This window comes from Zosterops lateralis (genome assembly GCF_965231275.1).
Source record: "Zosterops lateralis genome assembly, chromosome: 1".
Classification (NCBI taxonomy): Eukaryota; Metazoa; Chordata; class Aves; order Passeriformes; family Zosteropidae; genus Zosterops; species Zosterops lateralis.
Genome location: NC_139762.1, coordinates 10,706,635 through 10,724,451, shown reverse-complemented (window position 1 = coordinate 10,724,451; position 17,817 = coordinate 10,706,635). Strand labels below are relative to the sequence as shown.

General features: G+C 37.7%; 1 protein-coding gene across 1 annotated transcript in view; it reads left to right on the top strand.

The window, feature by feature from the left end:
• NCAPG2 (non-SMC condensin II complex subunit G2) overlaps positions 1-17,372 on the top strand; it is a 41,922-nt gene extending 24,550 nt beyond the window's left edge. The window contains exons 14-27 of the mRNA XM_083873647.1: positions 45-169; positions 618-791; positions 3,026-3,096; positions 3,354-3,507; positions 3,673-3,846; positions 4,340-4,450; positions 4,549-4,692; positions 5,450-5,549; positions 5,836-6,020; positions 6,813-6,956; positions 8,823-8,926; positions 11,901-11,998; positions 12,219-12,321; positions 16,202-17,372. Of these exons, the coding sequence (XP_083729773.1) occupies positions 45-169; positions 618-791; positions 3,026-3,096; positions 3,354-3,507; positions 3,673-3,846; positions 4,340-4,450; positions 4,549-4,692; positions 5,450-5,549; positions 5,836-6,020; positions 6,813-6,956; positions 8,823-8,926; positions 11,901-11,998; positions 12,219-12,321; positions 16,202-16,253 (1,739 nt within the window). The 3' untranslated portion in view covers positions 16,254-17,372. The remainder of the gene's footprint in view (positions 1-44; positions 170-617; positions 792-3,025; positions 3,097-3,353; positions 3,508-3,672; positions 3,847-4,339; positions 4,451-4,548; positions 4,693-5,449; positions 5,550-5,835; positions 6,021-6,812; positions 6,957-8,822; positions 8,927-11,900; positions 11,999-12,218; positions 12,322-16,201) is intronic.
• The last annotated feature ends 445 nt before the right edge of the window (positions 17,373-17,817 follow it).

Here is a 17,817-nt window from a genome sequence, read left to right as displayed (position 1 = left end):
CAAATACCAAATGTCTAATTTATTCTTGTTCACTTGAAATGTAGCTAAACTGATGCTCACGATTCGGCGCTGCCTGAATGCCTGCATCCAGAAAGCAATGAAAGAGAGTCTTCATGATAGTGGGGATGATGATGATGATGAAGATAGAAGTCAAAGTGAGAACAGCAGTGTAAGAAAGTCCACTTCATTCTAATTTCTGGTAACTTCAGTTCAGTGGTGCTTAATGTGAGACAGAATGTGACAGAAAGTCTAAAGGAAAGCCCTTGGGCATCTCTGGAATTGGAAGGGGGGAAATGCTGTTATTGGATTTTCGTGTCCTGCAGTAGCAGAAATTTGGTCAAGTAGCTAGAATAAGATAAAAGGAGGATGAAGCATATTTGAAATTACTAGTTGCCTAATTCCAGAGCTGGTTATAAATTGGTTTGGTTTTGCAGTTAAATTATTTTTAAAATTACCATTGCAAGGTATGTGAAGTTAGAAAGATTAAGACTGAATTGTGGAGTTCTTTTTTACAGCAACCACAATGCCTAGAAGGATTTTCAGTGTCTTTTAAGCCTTACTTTAAATTTCTATTTGAAAATATAGTGGGTAATATAATCTAAGTATTTGTATTTCAGGTGTTGGATAATGTGTTGTCAGTAAATGATGTAGCCAGCATGGCCAGTTTGTTGGAGATCACTGTAATACTCTGGAGAAGTATCCACAAAGCACTGGATCACAATGAAGATGCCAAAGATTATGCTATCAGGAAGTTTGCTTCTGTACTTCCTGAATATTTCAAAGTATTTCAGGTAAAGAAAGCCTAGATTTTCTTGTATTTTCTCAGTATTTTCTTCAGATGCTTTCATGTTTTATGTCTTTTCTCTATTTTTATGGTATTAAGTATTCTTTTTTATTGTTGCTATAAACAGCAGCAAGTTTAACAAATGGGTAGAAACTATTCTTCAGCTGCAGTATCTGACTGATAAACCATTATCTAAATAGTCAGCTCAGAAATACTTATGCAATAAATTGCTCTCCTTGTAAGGTTTTTCTAGCATTTTATTCTTTTGAATGTTTTAGAACTTTTGGGAAACAGTGAATACAAATGTGCCATTGCAGAATAATTACTCAGTACATTAGAGTCCACATTTTTTCCTACCCACTGTCCCCCAGACTCTTCCACCAGCACCACTTCTTATGATTCAGCTGCAACTGAAGCAGCTGTGGCTCTTCTTCACTGACTATGAGCTGGCAGAGTACACTTGCAGCCCAGAAAAACATGTCCTGCTGACCTGCTGGAGTGAGTCCAAAGAATGGCCACCAAGATGATGAGAGGGATGGAGCACCTCTCCTGAATGGGAAGGCTAAAAGAATTGGGATTGTTAAGCCTGGAAAAGAGAAGGCTTTAGGGTGACCTAATTGCTGCCTTCCAGTGCCTGAAGGGAACCTGCAAGAAAGACAGAGAGACACTTTTTACTAGGGGATGTAGTGACAGGACAAGGGAGAATGGATTCAAACTAGAAGAAAGTAGGTTTAGATTAAATATTAGGAAGAAATTCTTTCTTGTGAGGTTAGTGAGACACTGGCACAGGTTGTCCAGAGAAGCTGTGGATGCCCCATCCCTGGCAGTGTTCAAGGCCAGGTTGGATGGGGCTTGGAACAACCTGGGGTAGTGGAAGGTGTCCCTGCCCTTGGCAGGGTGGTTGGAACAAGATGGTCTCTAAGGTCCCTTCCAACCCAAACCATTCTGTGATTCTGAGGTTTCTGCTAATTTGAATACTCTAATGATCTGTTGATGCATTTATTTATTGCTTTGGTTTGATATAGGCAGTTTAAAATCAGTCATTTTCCAATTGTCAGACTCCTTGCTTTAATTGTTTTAGTGTTATTCTTGAGGAGGATGCTGTCCTGAGAGTGGCCAATAGTGGCTGCTGCTCCCAGAGTGAATTTGGATTATGTACTGGATATATTTTTCTTAGTTGATGGCTTTTATGCTGAAGTATCCTGAAATATGGTGGCTGTTCCACTGCAACTTTGCTTTAGATAATCAGGGAATGAAAAGCAATTCTTCATTGCTACGTGTTATTCTGCAGCACAGACATACAAGTGCTCTCTACCCTGAAAGCTTTTGGAAGTTGTCCAAGACATTCCAAATCTTTTTTGGTAGGGGATGTAACATCCTTTCTGAAGGGGTTTGGTGAACAGACAAGATATCCAGCTTTAGCAAGCAACCTCTTTGACTTTGATATTTTTATAGTGAGTAAGCAGCTTGGATCTAAAAGGACCTGTTATCAGAGGCTTAGTTCCTGAAAGGCTACAAACATACTGAAGTAGCCTGTCTCTTTCCTGAAAAAGCTACAAATATATTTTAAAGGTTCTTTTAAAAATATGAGCTTTAAAAAGTTTTAGATCTTGGAATGGCTAAGTAAGTGATAATTTCTTTTGGCGGTTTCCATGAAGCTTGGACATAGAGATAAACCATTTTTGAAGAGTTCTTAACATAGATTGGTTTCTATATAACCTGAGTGACATTATATTGTGACCTAGAACCATGTATTATAACACATTGTAATGAATAACAGTGCATTAAACATTACCATTGCTATATAAGAACCCTTTTCTTTAGAGTGTTTTAAGTAAGTTTGTGATGTGAATGAATATTCATTTAAAGCATTGGTTACTTGAGAGGTGTCATGGTTGTGCAATTAAACCTTAGTCACTACTGGGAAAAAAAGTAAAGTAGAGCTGCTATTTCTTTTGCAACGAGTAATTATCCAATGGAGCCATGACTCTTCATGGTAGCTATTCTGGCAGTTTGTCAGAAAGCTGAAAGATACAAAAATTGACCTCCAAAACCAGTAATCAGACATTTCAGATTGCAAGCCACATACTGTTTTGAGCTTCTTTCAGCTTCATTTGTAGTGAAAAAGGGAAATCTTTAATCTGAGAAAATGTAATTATACTTTTTCAGTACTCTCTTTAGTTTTGCTTGCATGTGTGTACCTTTACATTTACATCATACAGTGTAATTCTTCTATCCTAGGACGAGCGGTGCATGACTCCATTGATTATTCTGGCATCCTTTATGCCCCCTGCTGCTATTCCTACATTCAGGTACAAATACAAATGACAAATTTCTTGATGACTGTATTCGTTAATTTTTCACAATCTGATATATTAAATGCATTTAGATAAACTAAGATATCAAAAAACTGTGATAAGTCAGTAAAATTTGTGATCTTCAAGTCTGTCTAAGTCATTGGTGAATCCTTTGTTTGTATTATTTTTATAAAAACTGATTTAGGAAACTAATTGTTTTCTGCACTTATGGGTGTAATGGTAATGTATGTTTTTGTCTGTTTTCTTTTAAGCCGTGGTGTGGTTTCCAAACTCAGAAATATTGACAGTGGAGCTGACCAGAGCAAATATTCCATCCTGATTGACTGCCTGTGCCGCTGGGGCCAAGTAGGGCACATTATGGAATTAGCCTGTGATTGGCTGTGTGATTCACTCACCCCAACAAAGGTGTGCATCTACCTAGGACAGGGAGTACTGGAACTGCCAGACTGCTTTAAGGCATCATGCTTTTTTAAAATAGAATAAGTTATGCTATATTTTTCTGCTTTGTAATCAGTTCTAAAGTCAGATAATAACAGAGCTGTACTGGTTTTGTGCTTCCTTCCTCTGCAGAACGCTAAAACACCGAAGCGTCGAGTACGAATCCACGTAACACATGAATCAAAGCCAGACTTAGCAGTTGATTACATTGAGTATTTATTGACTCATCCTGTCAATCGTGGTTGCCTCCTTTCTGTTCCTAAAAACAAACTGAAGAAGCTTTTGAAAATCCTCAGTGCTGCAAAGGTAATTTTCTCCTTACCATAATCAGTGCTTATAAATCAGTGCTTAACATCATATATTGTCTGAGTCAAACTAAAGGCCTGCAAGAACAAATAAATAAGGTTCATGATCCCCTCTCCCTTTGTAGAAAGATTTTCCTTTTGATTTGTACTTCCAACAAATACTCCAAACTAGAAGTATAGTAGTTCAGAATTGTTTATAGATGGCAGATTCTAAACAGCTTCTCAGTTTTGGGTGTCTCAAAATTTTTGTGATCTAGTGCTGAGTGTTTTCAAGGGACCTGACTTTCAGAATATGTGAATAAGGAATAGTCTGAAAATCAGTTATGGCATTGCAAAATGGAAGTAATTAAAGTATGCTTGTTGCTTTTTTGGAGTTGGTGCTTTGCTGTTTTTATGGGTTTGGAGTTTTTTTAACCTTTTGTTTAAAGCTGTACAGGAAAGAAACATTTGAAAGAGTTTTCTGAAAAATATAAATGTAAACCTTGATATTTCAGAGGTTTCTTGGCTCAATTATGAAAGGAACAGATTCTGGTGGCTGGAATCAAGCAACCAGCCTAAGAGCCTTCAGCCTCTTTTGCAGATTGAGTATTCATCTTCAGCACAAGGTATGGTTATAGCTTTCCAAGATAAGTTGACAGTATAAGGAAATTCCAGAACAACTGGAGAGACAATAGGTAAACTTCACTTTGGGTTTTTTTTTCAGTTTTCTGAAGAAGGAGAAGATTACCTTTCACTTCTGAAGGAGACGGGTGCTTGGATAGAAAGTCAAGTTGTACCTTTTCTACTAGCAAGTGATCAAGAGGATGGTATTTCAAAACACAGTGATGTTTCTGAACTAATTATCCAGGTTAGAGGATTCTTATAATATAAATCAAGCTGCTTTCAATTTGAAAAGCTGTAGGTGTAGCAATTTGTATGCAGACAAACTTCACTGGCATTTGTGTCATCACTTACAGTGTCCCTCACCCCTGATCTTGATTTGCCCTTCAAAAAAAGCATTTGATGATATAATGTGGGTGAGGTTTTAGCTAGTTCTGCATTGTTTTCTGTTGCATTCCTCTGACATTTCAATTAATCAAAGGTGGATTCTAGCCCTGATGTTTTACCAGATTTTGGTGAAAGGAAAGATTTGGCTAATTTTGATCCCAGTCAATGTCCTTGAACCAACACAGACTGATTAAAAGTTCTCACTTTGTCTATACTTCTGTCTCATCATCTGTTTAGTATATGACAACTGTATGTCTGTAGGGAAAAGCTCTTTTTGTCTGCTGGTTTTAATTTTGCTATTAAAGGCGGGTAGAGATGTCATGGTTTGCCTCAGTAATTGCTAAGTATCAATGCCTTTGATCTGAGCCTGAATGAAAAAGAGAGGATTTACTGCCTTTTGAGAAACCATTTACTGTTGGAAAAGGGCAGTGGAAGCATTTGAAAGACTGGCTGGAATTTGTGCTTTTCAATAGGTGTGAACTGAGCAACCCCAGTTAGATACACCAGCTCTCAGGGCACCTTGGCTAACAGTTTGTGGTTTTATTATTTTTGAGTTTTACTGAATGGTTACTTTACATAAAGTTTGGGTTTCCTATAATTTTGCACCTCTCTTCTAGGGCTACCTGACAGTGTGTAAAGATCTCATAATGGTGGGCCTGGGAAATCTCACATTTCAGACACACCTTTTAGAAATTGCTCTACTGCTTATGCAAACAGGTAAACCCTATTTTGTACCAATAGCAACATCTGCATTTATAATTAGATGACTTTTATTAGGAAGTCAATTAATCCCTAACTTTTAAGGGTTGGAGGGAACACTGGATTCATACTTAAAATATTAATTGGTCTATATGCAAATTTCAGCTAAGGGTGCTCAGAAACTAAATGTATTGTCTACACTTGTAAACTATCACTGTTTGTTGTATCTAACTGAGTTTCATTCTATGCTTGTATCTGATGAATATTACAACTTTTATATTGTGGTATTTTTCTCCTTCTCTAGAGAAAGGTGGCTTTTGTGCTCCAGTGTTGCTGTGTGCTCTAAAAGAAATCATTGAAGCTTCTTTAAATCAGAATACTGAGAAAGAGGAAGTGACAAATCTTTTCCAAACTCTACAGCACGTCTTTCAGAAAATTTTAGAATGTGTGGCACATAGACTTAAGAAAGAACAGGAAAAAGGGATTCAGGTATCATATTACAGTTCAAAATGTAATTGCTATTGTGTATGAATGATGAATCCATAATTTTTCTGCAAAGGGGCATCCTTAGACACTTTGAGGTTGTTACCTCACTATTACCTACTGTTTGGGTAGACATGTGTTAAATTTTCAGTTAAATTTTCAAAGTTTTCTTGTTAATTTTTTTGGTTTGGTTTGGTTTGGTTTTTTCGTTGTTCATTTTGGTCTCATCATGACAGAAGAACCAGTAAATTCCAGAACAAATGCATTCTATTGTCATTGATCCTGGACCGTGCGGGTACTTCTAGGTTGCTAATCTTACCTGCAATTAGATGAACTTCCTTAATCCAGAGCAAAGGATTTGTTTATATAGATTTTAAAGAAATAGAAGGAGGAGAAATTTTCTTTATTATTCATTTCTTTTAGCCTGAATGATATCAACTTCAATATATATATGATGTACCAAAAATTCTTGAAAATTTCACATCTTCACAGAAAAGTTGACTTCTTGTATTTTAAAGCAGATACTAAATAGCAGTGAAATGGGTGGATCACTGGGAAATTTGATGATCTACTTTTCAGAACTTCTGAAAAACATTCACTTCTTTTTTGTAAGAGCCACGGCACTGTTCTTTTCTCACAAATTTATGAGTAGTCATCCCTATTGTTGCTGATTCCCCCTCTGATCCCAAGTGACTAGAAAACCTCAAAAGCTTTCGAGATGTGGTCTGCACTTCACATAGAGGCTTGCTGGCGTGTTTCAGTTATACTCCAAAAAAGTGTTTTTCTTTTTGGTTTTAGTTGATTCAGTCTATTCAGATGCCTCTTGGAGAATTCATCCATGCACTGCAGTGCTGGCATTCCTCATTCCCAGCAGTTCACCAGGGTGTGCTCTCCACTCTCTTGGCTGCAATAATAGCAGAGATAAATTGTGTGCTACGGGAGGTAAAGTTAATCCTGATTTTCTTTTTTCTATTTAACACTTTCTGCTTTTTAGATGTTATGTTGGAATGACAGAGCTTTATTCACAAAATTGATCTTTGTACTGCAGATGAGCATTTTGTGTGTGTTGGCATGGAACAAACAGGAAATTTTATTTGCTGTAATTTCATATTAGAGTTCATCTCTCGGTTTTCTGACTACAGCTGTGTAGGAACAGACTTGTCCTGATACCAATTTCAGTATCTGCTTCTGACAGGAGAACTTAGCAGTTAGGCAGTATTGGAGATTACCAGCATGAGTTCTGGAATACTCCCTCTGTGCATTTGTACTGGGTGTGGCTGGGAAGGAGTCAGCTTTCCTCCCTGCAGTCCCTGTGCTGCTGTGGTTGGCACTGGTGGCCAAGGCACTGTTGAGGACACAGCAGTTTGTTTTGGCTGTTGCTGAGCAGTGCTTGCAGAGTGTCAATGTTTCCCTGGTTCCTTCACCTGCACTCTAAACAAAAGTAAGGCTGTGGTTGGGCAAGAGGCTGAGAGGGGACACAGCTGAGACCATGGACCCAAACTGATCAAAGGCTTGTGCCACACCAAACGATGTTGTGTGCAGCAATTACAGCTCAGGGAAAGGAAGAGAACAGGAGCTTGTTCTAAACCTACCTCACTTCATCTCACCCAGCATTAGGGAACTTTGGAAGTGAACCATTGATGTGTGACAGATTCCCATTCCCTATTCTTGGAATGGTCCCATAAGGTTCTGTAGTCCTATTTCAAAGCAAGCTGATGCCTTGCTTGGCACTGATCACTTGTGCATTGTCTGCTTCCATACAGAAACGTGTCATGTGCTGCATCTCTTTTTTGGTTCCTTTGGTTTTTGTGCAAATATCCGATCTGTGTTGCTTTGGAAAGTAAAGAAAGATTCTCTAATACTGAAAAGAATGTAGAGACAGAGGTTATTTCATGTTTTGAAAGTCCAAGGAACCACAACTGTCCTTGAAGGAGAAGGGCAACGTTCCCACCCCATTTTTCTAATGAAGCTAGTGTTAGGTACAAATGTGATTAGTAAGATTAGAAGCTTTGAGAACTAAAAAGGAAGAGCAGAGGCTCTTTAGTAGAGGCTGTACTTTTGCTGTGGGTTCTGGATGTGTCAGAAACAGAGCAAGAAGCATTTGCCAGAAAGTACCACAGAGTGGCTTCTAAGGTTCTGTTCCAGGAGGTACTGAAGGAGGACCAGCTGTTTGCCTGCAGATATTGATCTGTCAGCTGAGAGGCTGTGGGGGGACAGGAGCTCTTTACAGTTGATGTAGGGGAAACATTTCTGGGCTTGAATATACTGGAGATTCGTGTTCATAGATTGAGTGTTCATTCCAGTCACTCACCTGAGCTGGGGTTTTCCCTGCCCCTAGGTTGTTGTAAATCAAAATTCAGTTCTAACTAAATATTTGTCATACTATTCAGAACTTTCTATCAACAAGAGCAGGTATCCAGAAAATCACTGTCACTGAAGTTACATTTAGAAATCATGGATGCACACATCATCTTTGAGCCACAGAGGGGACTCATTTGTGTTTAATAGGCTGTGCCTTTATAAAGAGTGACCACCAGTGTAGTTAAATGAAACTTCTGGTGAAAGCAACTGCAGAGAATATTTGCCTTGGTACAAATACTGTTTATGTGGTTTAGTTTCAGTCTTCCTAATTTAAATATTTTTTTTTTATTTGGACACAACACAGTTGGATTAAAGCTATTGAGAGAACACTTGTGAATGTTCTAATTATTTAAGGGTAGGTCCTGGTTAGTGTAATTATTGAACTACAGTATTCTGCATACATATCTTTCTTGAACTATAGTGGTTGTTGACTTTTTTCTTTTTTAGGCTTCCAGTGAAAGAGACTTGACTATGCCAAAGACTATTTCAGACCTCCCCCCTCTTTCAAGCAGTTTAATGGCTGTAATTTTGAAGTCAGCTAATGTTGTCAGGTAAATATTTCTAGATTAGTTTTTCCAAGGTTTTTGCTACTACAGAACAGTTTATATGCTGTCAAAAAATTTTAATTTCTAAATTTAAATAAATTTTGAACAACCTAATTGTTTGCTAAATTTATCAGGACTATTTAATAATCCCTTTTTCTTGACACATTGCAGTAGGAATTGATTGCTGGGGTTGAGTCCATTTTTTTAACCGAGTACTTCTTATTTACAAGACTGTTAATCAGGATGAGTTTTTTAATCATACATCTTGGCTTGCTTCTTTTATAAGATACTTATAAAGCTGAGTCCCCTCAACAAAGAGATATTGAGATAAAATATTTGCCAGAAATAGAATTAATCCTTTAGCTGAACATCTGCAATGAGGTGACATGTACCTATGGCTGGATAAAAGTCACAACATTCAAAATAGAAAGTATCTGAGTGCTAAAAGCTTCCACAAGTGAGCTTATGGTATTTATTTTTTAAGATTTAAACTGGGCAGGGAGGAAGGGTATTTACTCTACTATGGGGGAGACCTGAATATCTTCTAAAATTGTCACAACTGAATTAATTTCATTTTGCATGGTTTGTTCATATTTGGTTTTGCTTAACATGACTGTACACACTAGACTTGTTTTAAATTATACAGGGGCTTAGAAGTCTTATTGCTCTCCCTGACTTACCACAACTAATTCCTCTTCTTAACTTTTACATCTCTGACAGCACTGAATATCCCTGTCTCTGCTGTCATGAGGTGTTCTTTTTCTTCTCAATCCTTCTCTAATTCTAGTTGAACTTGCAAAACAAAAGACTCCAGAGACTCCAGCAATAGTTCAACTAATCCAAGTCTTGCTCTTCCATGAGGCAGCAGCTCTCCGTCAAGGTGTTCTCTTCTAGTGAAACAATTATTTTACACATCTCTTTTTGAAAGAGATGCAGAACATCAGTTAATTCTTCTGAAACTTTATTGTAGTAATCAACGTGAATCTTGTCCATTCTTGGTGGAGAAAACTGCAAGTTTGGCCCAAACTGTTTCTTAGTACTTGAGGAAAAAAATGTATCTTCTAGTAGTTATCTTTTTGGGGCAAAGATTTGGAGATGATTTCCATCTGGTTCTACTGGTGCCTCAGAACAGAGACTACTTTTAAGGCTCTTTTATAAATCTGTATTGATAGGCCATAGTCAGAGTCCAGTAGTAAGTCATTTATATTTCAGAAATCTTTATGTCAACATGGAAGCCATTGACATTACAAAATCTGATGTGAGCTTCTGTTCTGTGAGCTGACAGTCATCTTGTTCTGAGCTCTGCAGAATCTGTTTTATTTTCAGTACTAATTCAGTCTCTAGCACTGAATTTCAATCCCCACAGCAGTGATAATACTGGGAGGCTTGGCAATATCTGTCCAATTGTGTGAGTAGCCTTCATTTTAGTAGGGAGCTATCTGTATGGGAACCAATTACTTACCTCTAAACCTTATATGTATTTTTAAATAGCTTATTGTTCTGTTCTGTTTTATCTTTGCCTGCAGGCTCATGTGACCCTGTTTCAGTGGGAGGTGGGGAAAGGCAGCTGCAGTGAGTCTTGTTACAGGTTAATGAAATTCCAGTGTTCCTTCATGGAGGTTAAGGATGTGCTTAGTGACCCAAACAATGATAACAATGAAGTCAGGACCCTGATCCCAGTTCTGTCCATTAGCAATTTAAGAGCAAGGTGAAATGGAATCAATGCTTGGTCACATTAGTCCGCAAAGATACAATGAAACTGATGCAATGCATGAGCAACTTCATAATGCTTATTTCTGAAGCTAAAGATTTTTCATCTTTCTCAGCTCTTAGAAACAATATTTGAATTTCTGCAGAAGGTTTTTACTGAATTGGTTCTTAACTGCATATTTCATTTTGATATCTTAGCACAATAAAAGCCTGAAGAACAATTGAAGTCAGAACTGGTGATGTAGGATGTTCAGTTTTCATAACATATAATAATAGTGCTAAAGATATTTTGAAATATGTTAGGGAAAGTTTCTGTAACTGCTGCTCTCAGTTTTATTTCTTCACCGAGCATTTAGCTTTTGCTCTGAGGAGTATCAAGATCTCTTCCATCTCCTGTTTTATCCCTCTAGTTCTTTTATTTTTCTCTGATTTTGAGAATTGCTTCTGAGTTAATTTTATTTTTTTTACCACAAATACTAATGACCAGTTACTGTTTCCATTCTGTGGTATTGACTTATTCCCTGCTGCAGTTTAGTTTGGTTGTTAGACCCCATCTGTGACTCTCATTTCATTTCTCTTACCTTGACATATATCCCAAAACACCACTAGAGTTGGTGGTAATACTTTCATCTCTTGCTAGGAGTGACAAAATCTCATAAGATACTTATTGAGTTAGTATTTTATGAGGAGCTGCTGTCATAGTTCTGTTATTCTGTCCATAGTTTCAGTAACTAAAATGTTTCTTGGAAGTGTTTCAGGACATTGTTTAGTTAAAAATGATCTTCACTGGGTTGTAATTGGAAAAACATCTATTTTAATATTTATGAGAAACATATTTAAGGTCAAAATGTTAATTAAGCCTGAGTAGGTGCTAGCAAACCAGGGAGTCATAGAATAAATTTTTTCAAACTTCAGTAGAATTTTGAGTTAGAAATTTCAGTACAAATTCTGTGAATTAAATTCCAGTAGAACCAGTAGTTTTTTCATTGACTGACTTTCCTAAAATACACCATAAGCTCTTCACTTCTCTTAACAGCCACTTTTTTCTGTTTGCAGACTTTTATTTTCTTCCCAGGCAATTTACTATGCTTTGATATTCTCAGTTCCAGAGGCAGCACATGGTTTTCAGTTACCCACTCACACTGCTTTGTTCTGTGTGGTATCTTTAAAGCTGTGGTGGCAGGGTATCATAATTACAAACATGTTTTGTTCAGTTCTGTTTTGAAAGAAATATGTTTATAACATGTTTTTTCTTTATTTTTTTCCTTAGGTCAATTTTAAATGAATTAATGGAGAGCATTCTTTCTGAAGAAATTGAAGGGATTTTTAGTCTAACAGCTACTGTCTGCATTGTGGTTATAATTAAAGGTCAGTTAAAACATTTTTGTCCTTTTTCCATCTTTCTTTTTATGTACTACATTGAAATACAGAGTAGTTAATCCAGGACAGTGAAAATCCAATTTAATATCTAATCTTCCATTAAGCAATCTTTTATGTTTAAAGTTATGTTATGAAAATACTGAAGAGTGGGGCTGGTTTTTTTGATAAATTAATATTTTTATCCAACATTTCAACTCATTTCCAATAGGTAAGCACAAAACTTCACTTCTAAAGGATATTGCACCTGCCATTCAAAGGAAGCTGATAGTTTGCAAGGATGCTGCCACAGGAGAATCCAGCAGCACTGAAAGGTGGGTGTGCTGTGGGAAAGGAGCACTGAGCTCTGCCATCCCCTCTCTGCAATAATTGGCTCTGTTCTGTACTTACATAACACTGTTAGAGCATTGTGAGTGATTGATTTCAAGGTTTAAAATACTAGGAGGGGAAAGTAGGAGGTATTGAGCCCAGCACAGTATTAAATTTCCTGCCCTTATATCTGCTGTGATTGCAATCTTTACATATTTAGCTTTGGGCTTTTTTCATTTGATTTGAATGTGTTATCACTTGATCCTGTATATCGCAGGATTCACTTCTGAAACCCAGGTCTGTTTGCAGCAGGGGTAGAACAAAGCAAATAGTCCAGTTACTATTTCTCATTACTTGAAGATTTTTCTCCTACACTTTGGCATTGGGCATATGAATCCAAACCTATGCAGGCAGTAAAAATTTAACTGACTATAACGATGACTTTGAGACCTTTCCGCGGTCGATTTTTTTTTGCTCTTTTTGTTGGAGGGGATTTCAAGTGTCATAGCTGGTGTATCTTTTGTGAAGAGTCTTTTGAAAGTGATTGGCTGCATTGTATTTGCAATCTGTTATCTCAGGCCTGTCTAGAGAATCATGATGAATGCTTCAGCCTTTAGTGTCTCAAACTTGCTTAAGTCTTAAAATTTGTGAACATCTGATTTCTGCCTGGTTATTGCACTGCCCATGGAATCAAGAAGGGTGCAAAGGAGGCACAGAATGTGAAGAAACCAGACTGAGGTTATGAACATTAATCCAAAATTACTGAGAAAGTTTGTAATGCACCCCAAAGGCCTGAACTTGCAGAGGCCCTTGCAGTCTTTTGTTCTTCAAACTGGTGATCCTTACTATTCAGTCAAACAATGGATATAGAGTAGACAGGCTTTAAAATAAAACCCAAACAAACAAAAAACCAACCAACAAACAAACAACAAACAAAAAACAAACAAACAAAACAAAACAAAACAAAGACTCCCAAACAAGCCAAGAAGCCCATTGTATAGGAATCTCACTGTACAGGAGCTTCATTTACTCAACAGTTTCGTGCATGGTTCTCCCAGCATGAGCACATTTTCCCAGTGTGTTCTCCTCATGGATCCCTGGCCTGAGGCACGTTGTTCTCTGGCATTTTAGTGACTGGACATAGACATTGGCGGCTGAGCTGTGCCTCCATCCAGAGGATGGTGCTCTGGGATCGCTTCCACTACCTGAAAGAGACCTGCAGGAAAGCTGGAGGATTGCTTGTCTGTGAGCAAAATGTCCTTTGGTCAGGACCTAGCTTAGAAACAAAATCAAACACAAATAAACAAAACTCCATTCTTTTTCCCATTAAATCATTTTATGATGGGTTGCCAAGTGTCCTACTAGAATATTTTTAACAATAATAGTAATAATTATCTGGAAAAGGAGAGCGGCAGGATATCATGTTTCAGTTTGCACTTCTAATCAAGACAGTAGAAAAAGCTGTGAAATTAAAGTGAATCTTAACATGATTAAATAAATAGGCACATTAAAGTGAATAATTGCTGCTACTTGAGAGCACTACTGACTATAAATTTCAGTGAGAACACAGATAATTGCTTTATGAATCTATAGGATCGTCTCTGCCCACTGAACTGGGACAGATCAACCTGCATGTTGGGGCAGATGAAGAGTATAAGACGCTACACAGTGTTTTAATTTTGTGATATATGAGTGGCTACATTTGTATAATACCAGCCCAGGAGACAGTTGCAGATGAAATTCAAGGGTTAGGGATACAAATATGATAATGGGAAGATTTTTTCCTATGAATCGGAATTGTACTATGATAAAATTCAGAAGCTGTCAGACAGCTTTGCAGAATTTGGAGGGGCTTCATATTTGTACAGTTATGTTAGGGATTTTTTCCTCTCCAGAAGGGTAAAATAATTGATGCTGGAAAGAGGTTTGGAGGAAGTTCTGCAGCGATTAGGTTTTGCACAATGAATTAAAGTGTTTGCAGTCTCACAGCTAAGACAGAACGTCAGACTAGGCTGGGCCTCTGGTGGCTTCTGATGTGCCATTTGTAGTGCTCTACTGCTTGTGTGCTAATGTACAGCTAAAATGTGATTATACATGGTCTAAAGCATGCCCTATTGTTTGTAAACTATTTTATCATCCTACTTGGCTTACCAAACACCAAATTTTAGTTATGGTATGCTCCAAGCTGGCTCACTGGTCATTAATTTGAAGACAATCCTCTAACACACAGTACTGTGCTGCTGCTTGCTAAAATACATTACTGGGTTTTAACTCATTCTTAATAATATTACTATTTTTTGCTTCTGAATGCATTATCTCCTAATAACTCCTTGAGGGATTATTTTATTCAATACCCAGGTATGCCAGGAAATGGTGACATTCTTTAATTTCCCAAGAGAACTGGCATTCTGTGCCAGCATCTTAACTTCAGACTTAGGAGTAATCTCTTACATATTAGCAATGAAAGAAAAAAGTTAAAAAAGCTGTCTGGTATGGTAATTAAGGTGCTGCCCTTTATACAAGGAGTCGTTGCACTAATTCAGAAGCAAAACTTTTCACTGCAATTTACTTTTCCCTCTTCAGCTGAGTTAGTGGTTTTGGATGGTCCTCTGGGTCTGTATTTTAAAAATGCTGTTCAGTGCATTTAAAAATTCTGGACAACATACTGTATCTTGAGAGAATTTCCTCAAGAGTAATGGCACACACATTAGTTTAGCTTGTAAAATGCAAATATTTATGCCTAACAAAAAAATGCAGATAAAGCTGTCAGTGCAGTCATTTAGAGGCTAGAGAAAAATGTCTCATGTTTTGTAAAACCTAATGTGCTATAGGATAATAACTTTTACTTAATACTGTGTATTTACTTTATTTGTCGTTTTGATATATGAGTATTAGAATTTAAATTTAGCCAATGGCTGTGCTCAAAGGTATTTCTTTAGTATTATCATTTAGCTAGCTCCCAAATTCTTAATTGCACTTTCATTGCATCTGTAAATTATGGCTCTTGAATTGTTTTGTTGTATAACTCTGGGTATGATTTCTCTGCCTCCCATCTTTAAGTTCCCTAGAAAGGTACTTGGTAGAACTGCCTTGAGATTGTTTGTTTGGGAGGAACACAGTTATTCCAATTGATGGCTTTTGGCCAATGTGCCAGTCTTCCTGCATTACAAATCCATTGTTTTTTTAGCCTTAAACTGTAATAAAATAAAATTCATACAAAGCAGCATTGTGCCTAAACCCACAGAACTTTACTAATTATCCTAATTCTTTAGTACCTTGTAACACTCTACCTTATTTTGACACTGGAGTTAAAGGCTGTGGCACTGTAGAGAGAATTGTGTGATTGGAGATTAGAGTCAGAATGGGACTAAGAGGACTTTGAGGGCAGCTGGAGGAGGCAGCTGCTAATAAGGAAAAGACACAAAGCTCAGGCTTGGAAAAAGTTGCCACAAGTGAGAAAAAAATTTATAAAGACTGAAGAGTGAGGGAGAACTGAAGAAAGTAAAAGAATGAAAAGTGGTCTTAGAATGGATTACCTGTAAAGGATTTCACTGTTTTGTTTGAACAAAAGAGTAACAATGCTGTGCAGAAAACAAATGGGTTCTTTAACTAGATGATGACGTATTAGAAAATGTGCTTGAATTTACATAGTAATTTAAACTGGGTTGCTGTTGGTTATTCTAGAGACAGAGATGATCAGCAGAAAATTGGAAAAATTGAAAGAAAAAGAATTTAGCTATTTCAAAAGTAATTTGTAAAGGCATTTTAAATAAACTAACTGGTCAATGAAATCATGTGGTAGCTGTACTCAGAATCAAATGGTTGAGGATTGATTTGGCATTTAGCATTTCTAATTCTCTTATGCATTGTTTTATGGCGTTTCAGATTCCTGTGTGAATCATCTCTGAAAATTTTGGATGAGTTTTCGAATCCTTGACCATGCAGAAGCTTTTGTCATGAAAATTGAGGGAAGATGTATTGCTTTTTAAAAAACTTATCTTGTAAACTTGTGAATTGTTTAAGATTGCTTTCTGTTATTCTGTACATTTAAAACAAGCAAAATGTATAAAGTGTGTATAGATATTATGTAATAGTAAAGATTTGTCAACAGCTGTAAAGGGGGTATTCTGTATAAAAATGTCTTCTTGGGAGGAGTGCAAAATCAGTATTTTTGTATCTTTGTTTTTGTAAAACAAATAATAAATGTATGATAGATATGTCCCACATAACCTCAGTCCCTGTGAGGACTAGAGCATATTCCTAGGGGTTATGGAAATGAATCCTATTTTGAGATATGTGAGGGTCAAAATGGTGATTGGGAATAGCCATCATGGCTTTACCAGGGGCAAGTTCTGCCTAACCAGCCTGATTTCCATCCCTTTTGTAGAAGAGAGAGCACAGCATGTCCTGTTTCCTATCCTTGGCAGACTTTTACAGTCTTACACAGTATCCTGACATCCAGGCTGGAGAGAGATGGGATGGATAGGTAGACTTGGAAGATGAGTGGGAAACTGGCTGGACCATCAGAGTGGAAGAATAATCTGCTAAAGGGTGAGATTGGCAGCTGTGGCTGTGGCACTGCTGAGGGCAGGCCCAGCTGCCAGGGCTGGTTGGTGACAGGGTGAGCAGCAGCCTTGGACTGATGGCAGATGACAGCAGCTGGGAGCCACAGCTGACACGGAGGGGCATCTCCTGATGTTCAGCAAAGACCTGGACCTGATGGACAAATCCTGCATCACCCACACAGGCACCTGCACGAAGGCAGCTTCTTGCTGCCTGCACCTGCCTCCAGGAGGATAAAGGAAAGACTTTCCCCAGAGATGGGTGGAGGAGAAGATGAAGCTACAGAAACAACCTGAGCAAGAGAATGTCTTGTTGGACATGAAAAACAATCATTGTAAGAGTGAATTGGAACTGGAAATGGAACTGGAAGAGGTTGCTCAGAAAGCCTATGGAATGCCTGTCCTTGGAGATGTGCAGCACTTGGCAGACAAGGAGGGCTCTGACCTTCCACGATGTCATAGCTTTGGAGTCAGCCCTGCTGAGCTGGGGATTGGACCAGATTCTCCCCTGAGCTTCCTCATAACTTGAATGTTCAAGTGATTGAGTGGCCAGTACACTGGGGAGAAATGTCTTAACTCTTAAACATAGACTTGAGTAATATATAAATTATTTTATATTTACCTATTTTTAAGAATTATAGCTGTTTTGATAAGTTAGTACTAATGATGGAAATAATGCAGGCATCTAAGCCACTTATTTAATTTTCGTCATGCAACCAGATCTGTGCCAAGACTAATAGAATGCTGATTGCAGTGTTATTTTGCTTTAATGGAGATACCTGTAAATGACCTGTCTGAGCTCATGGGGTGGTTCAAGCCCAGCCAGCAGCCAGGCACCACCCAGCTCCCTCACTGCCTCCACTCCTTCAGACATGGGGGCACGACTGAAAGGGTATAAGTCAAAAAGAAACAGTTGAATAATTAAGAAAAAATAATAAT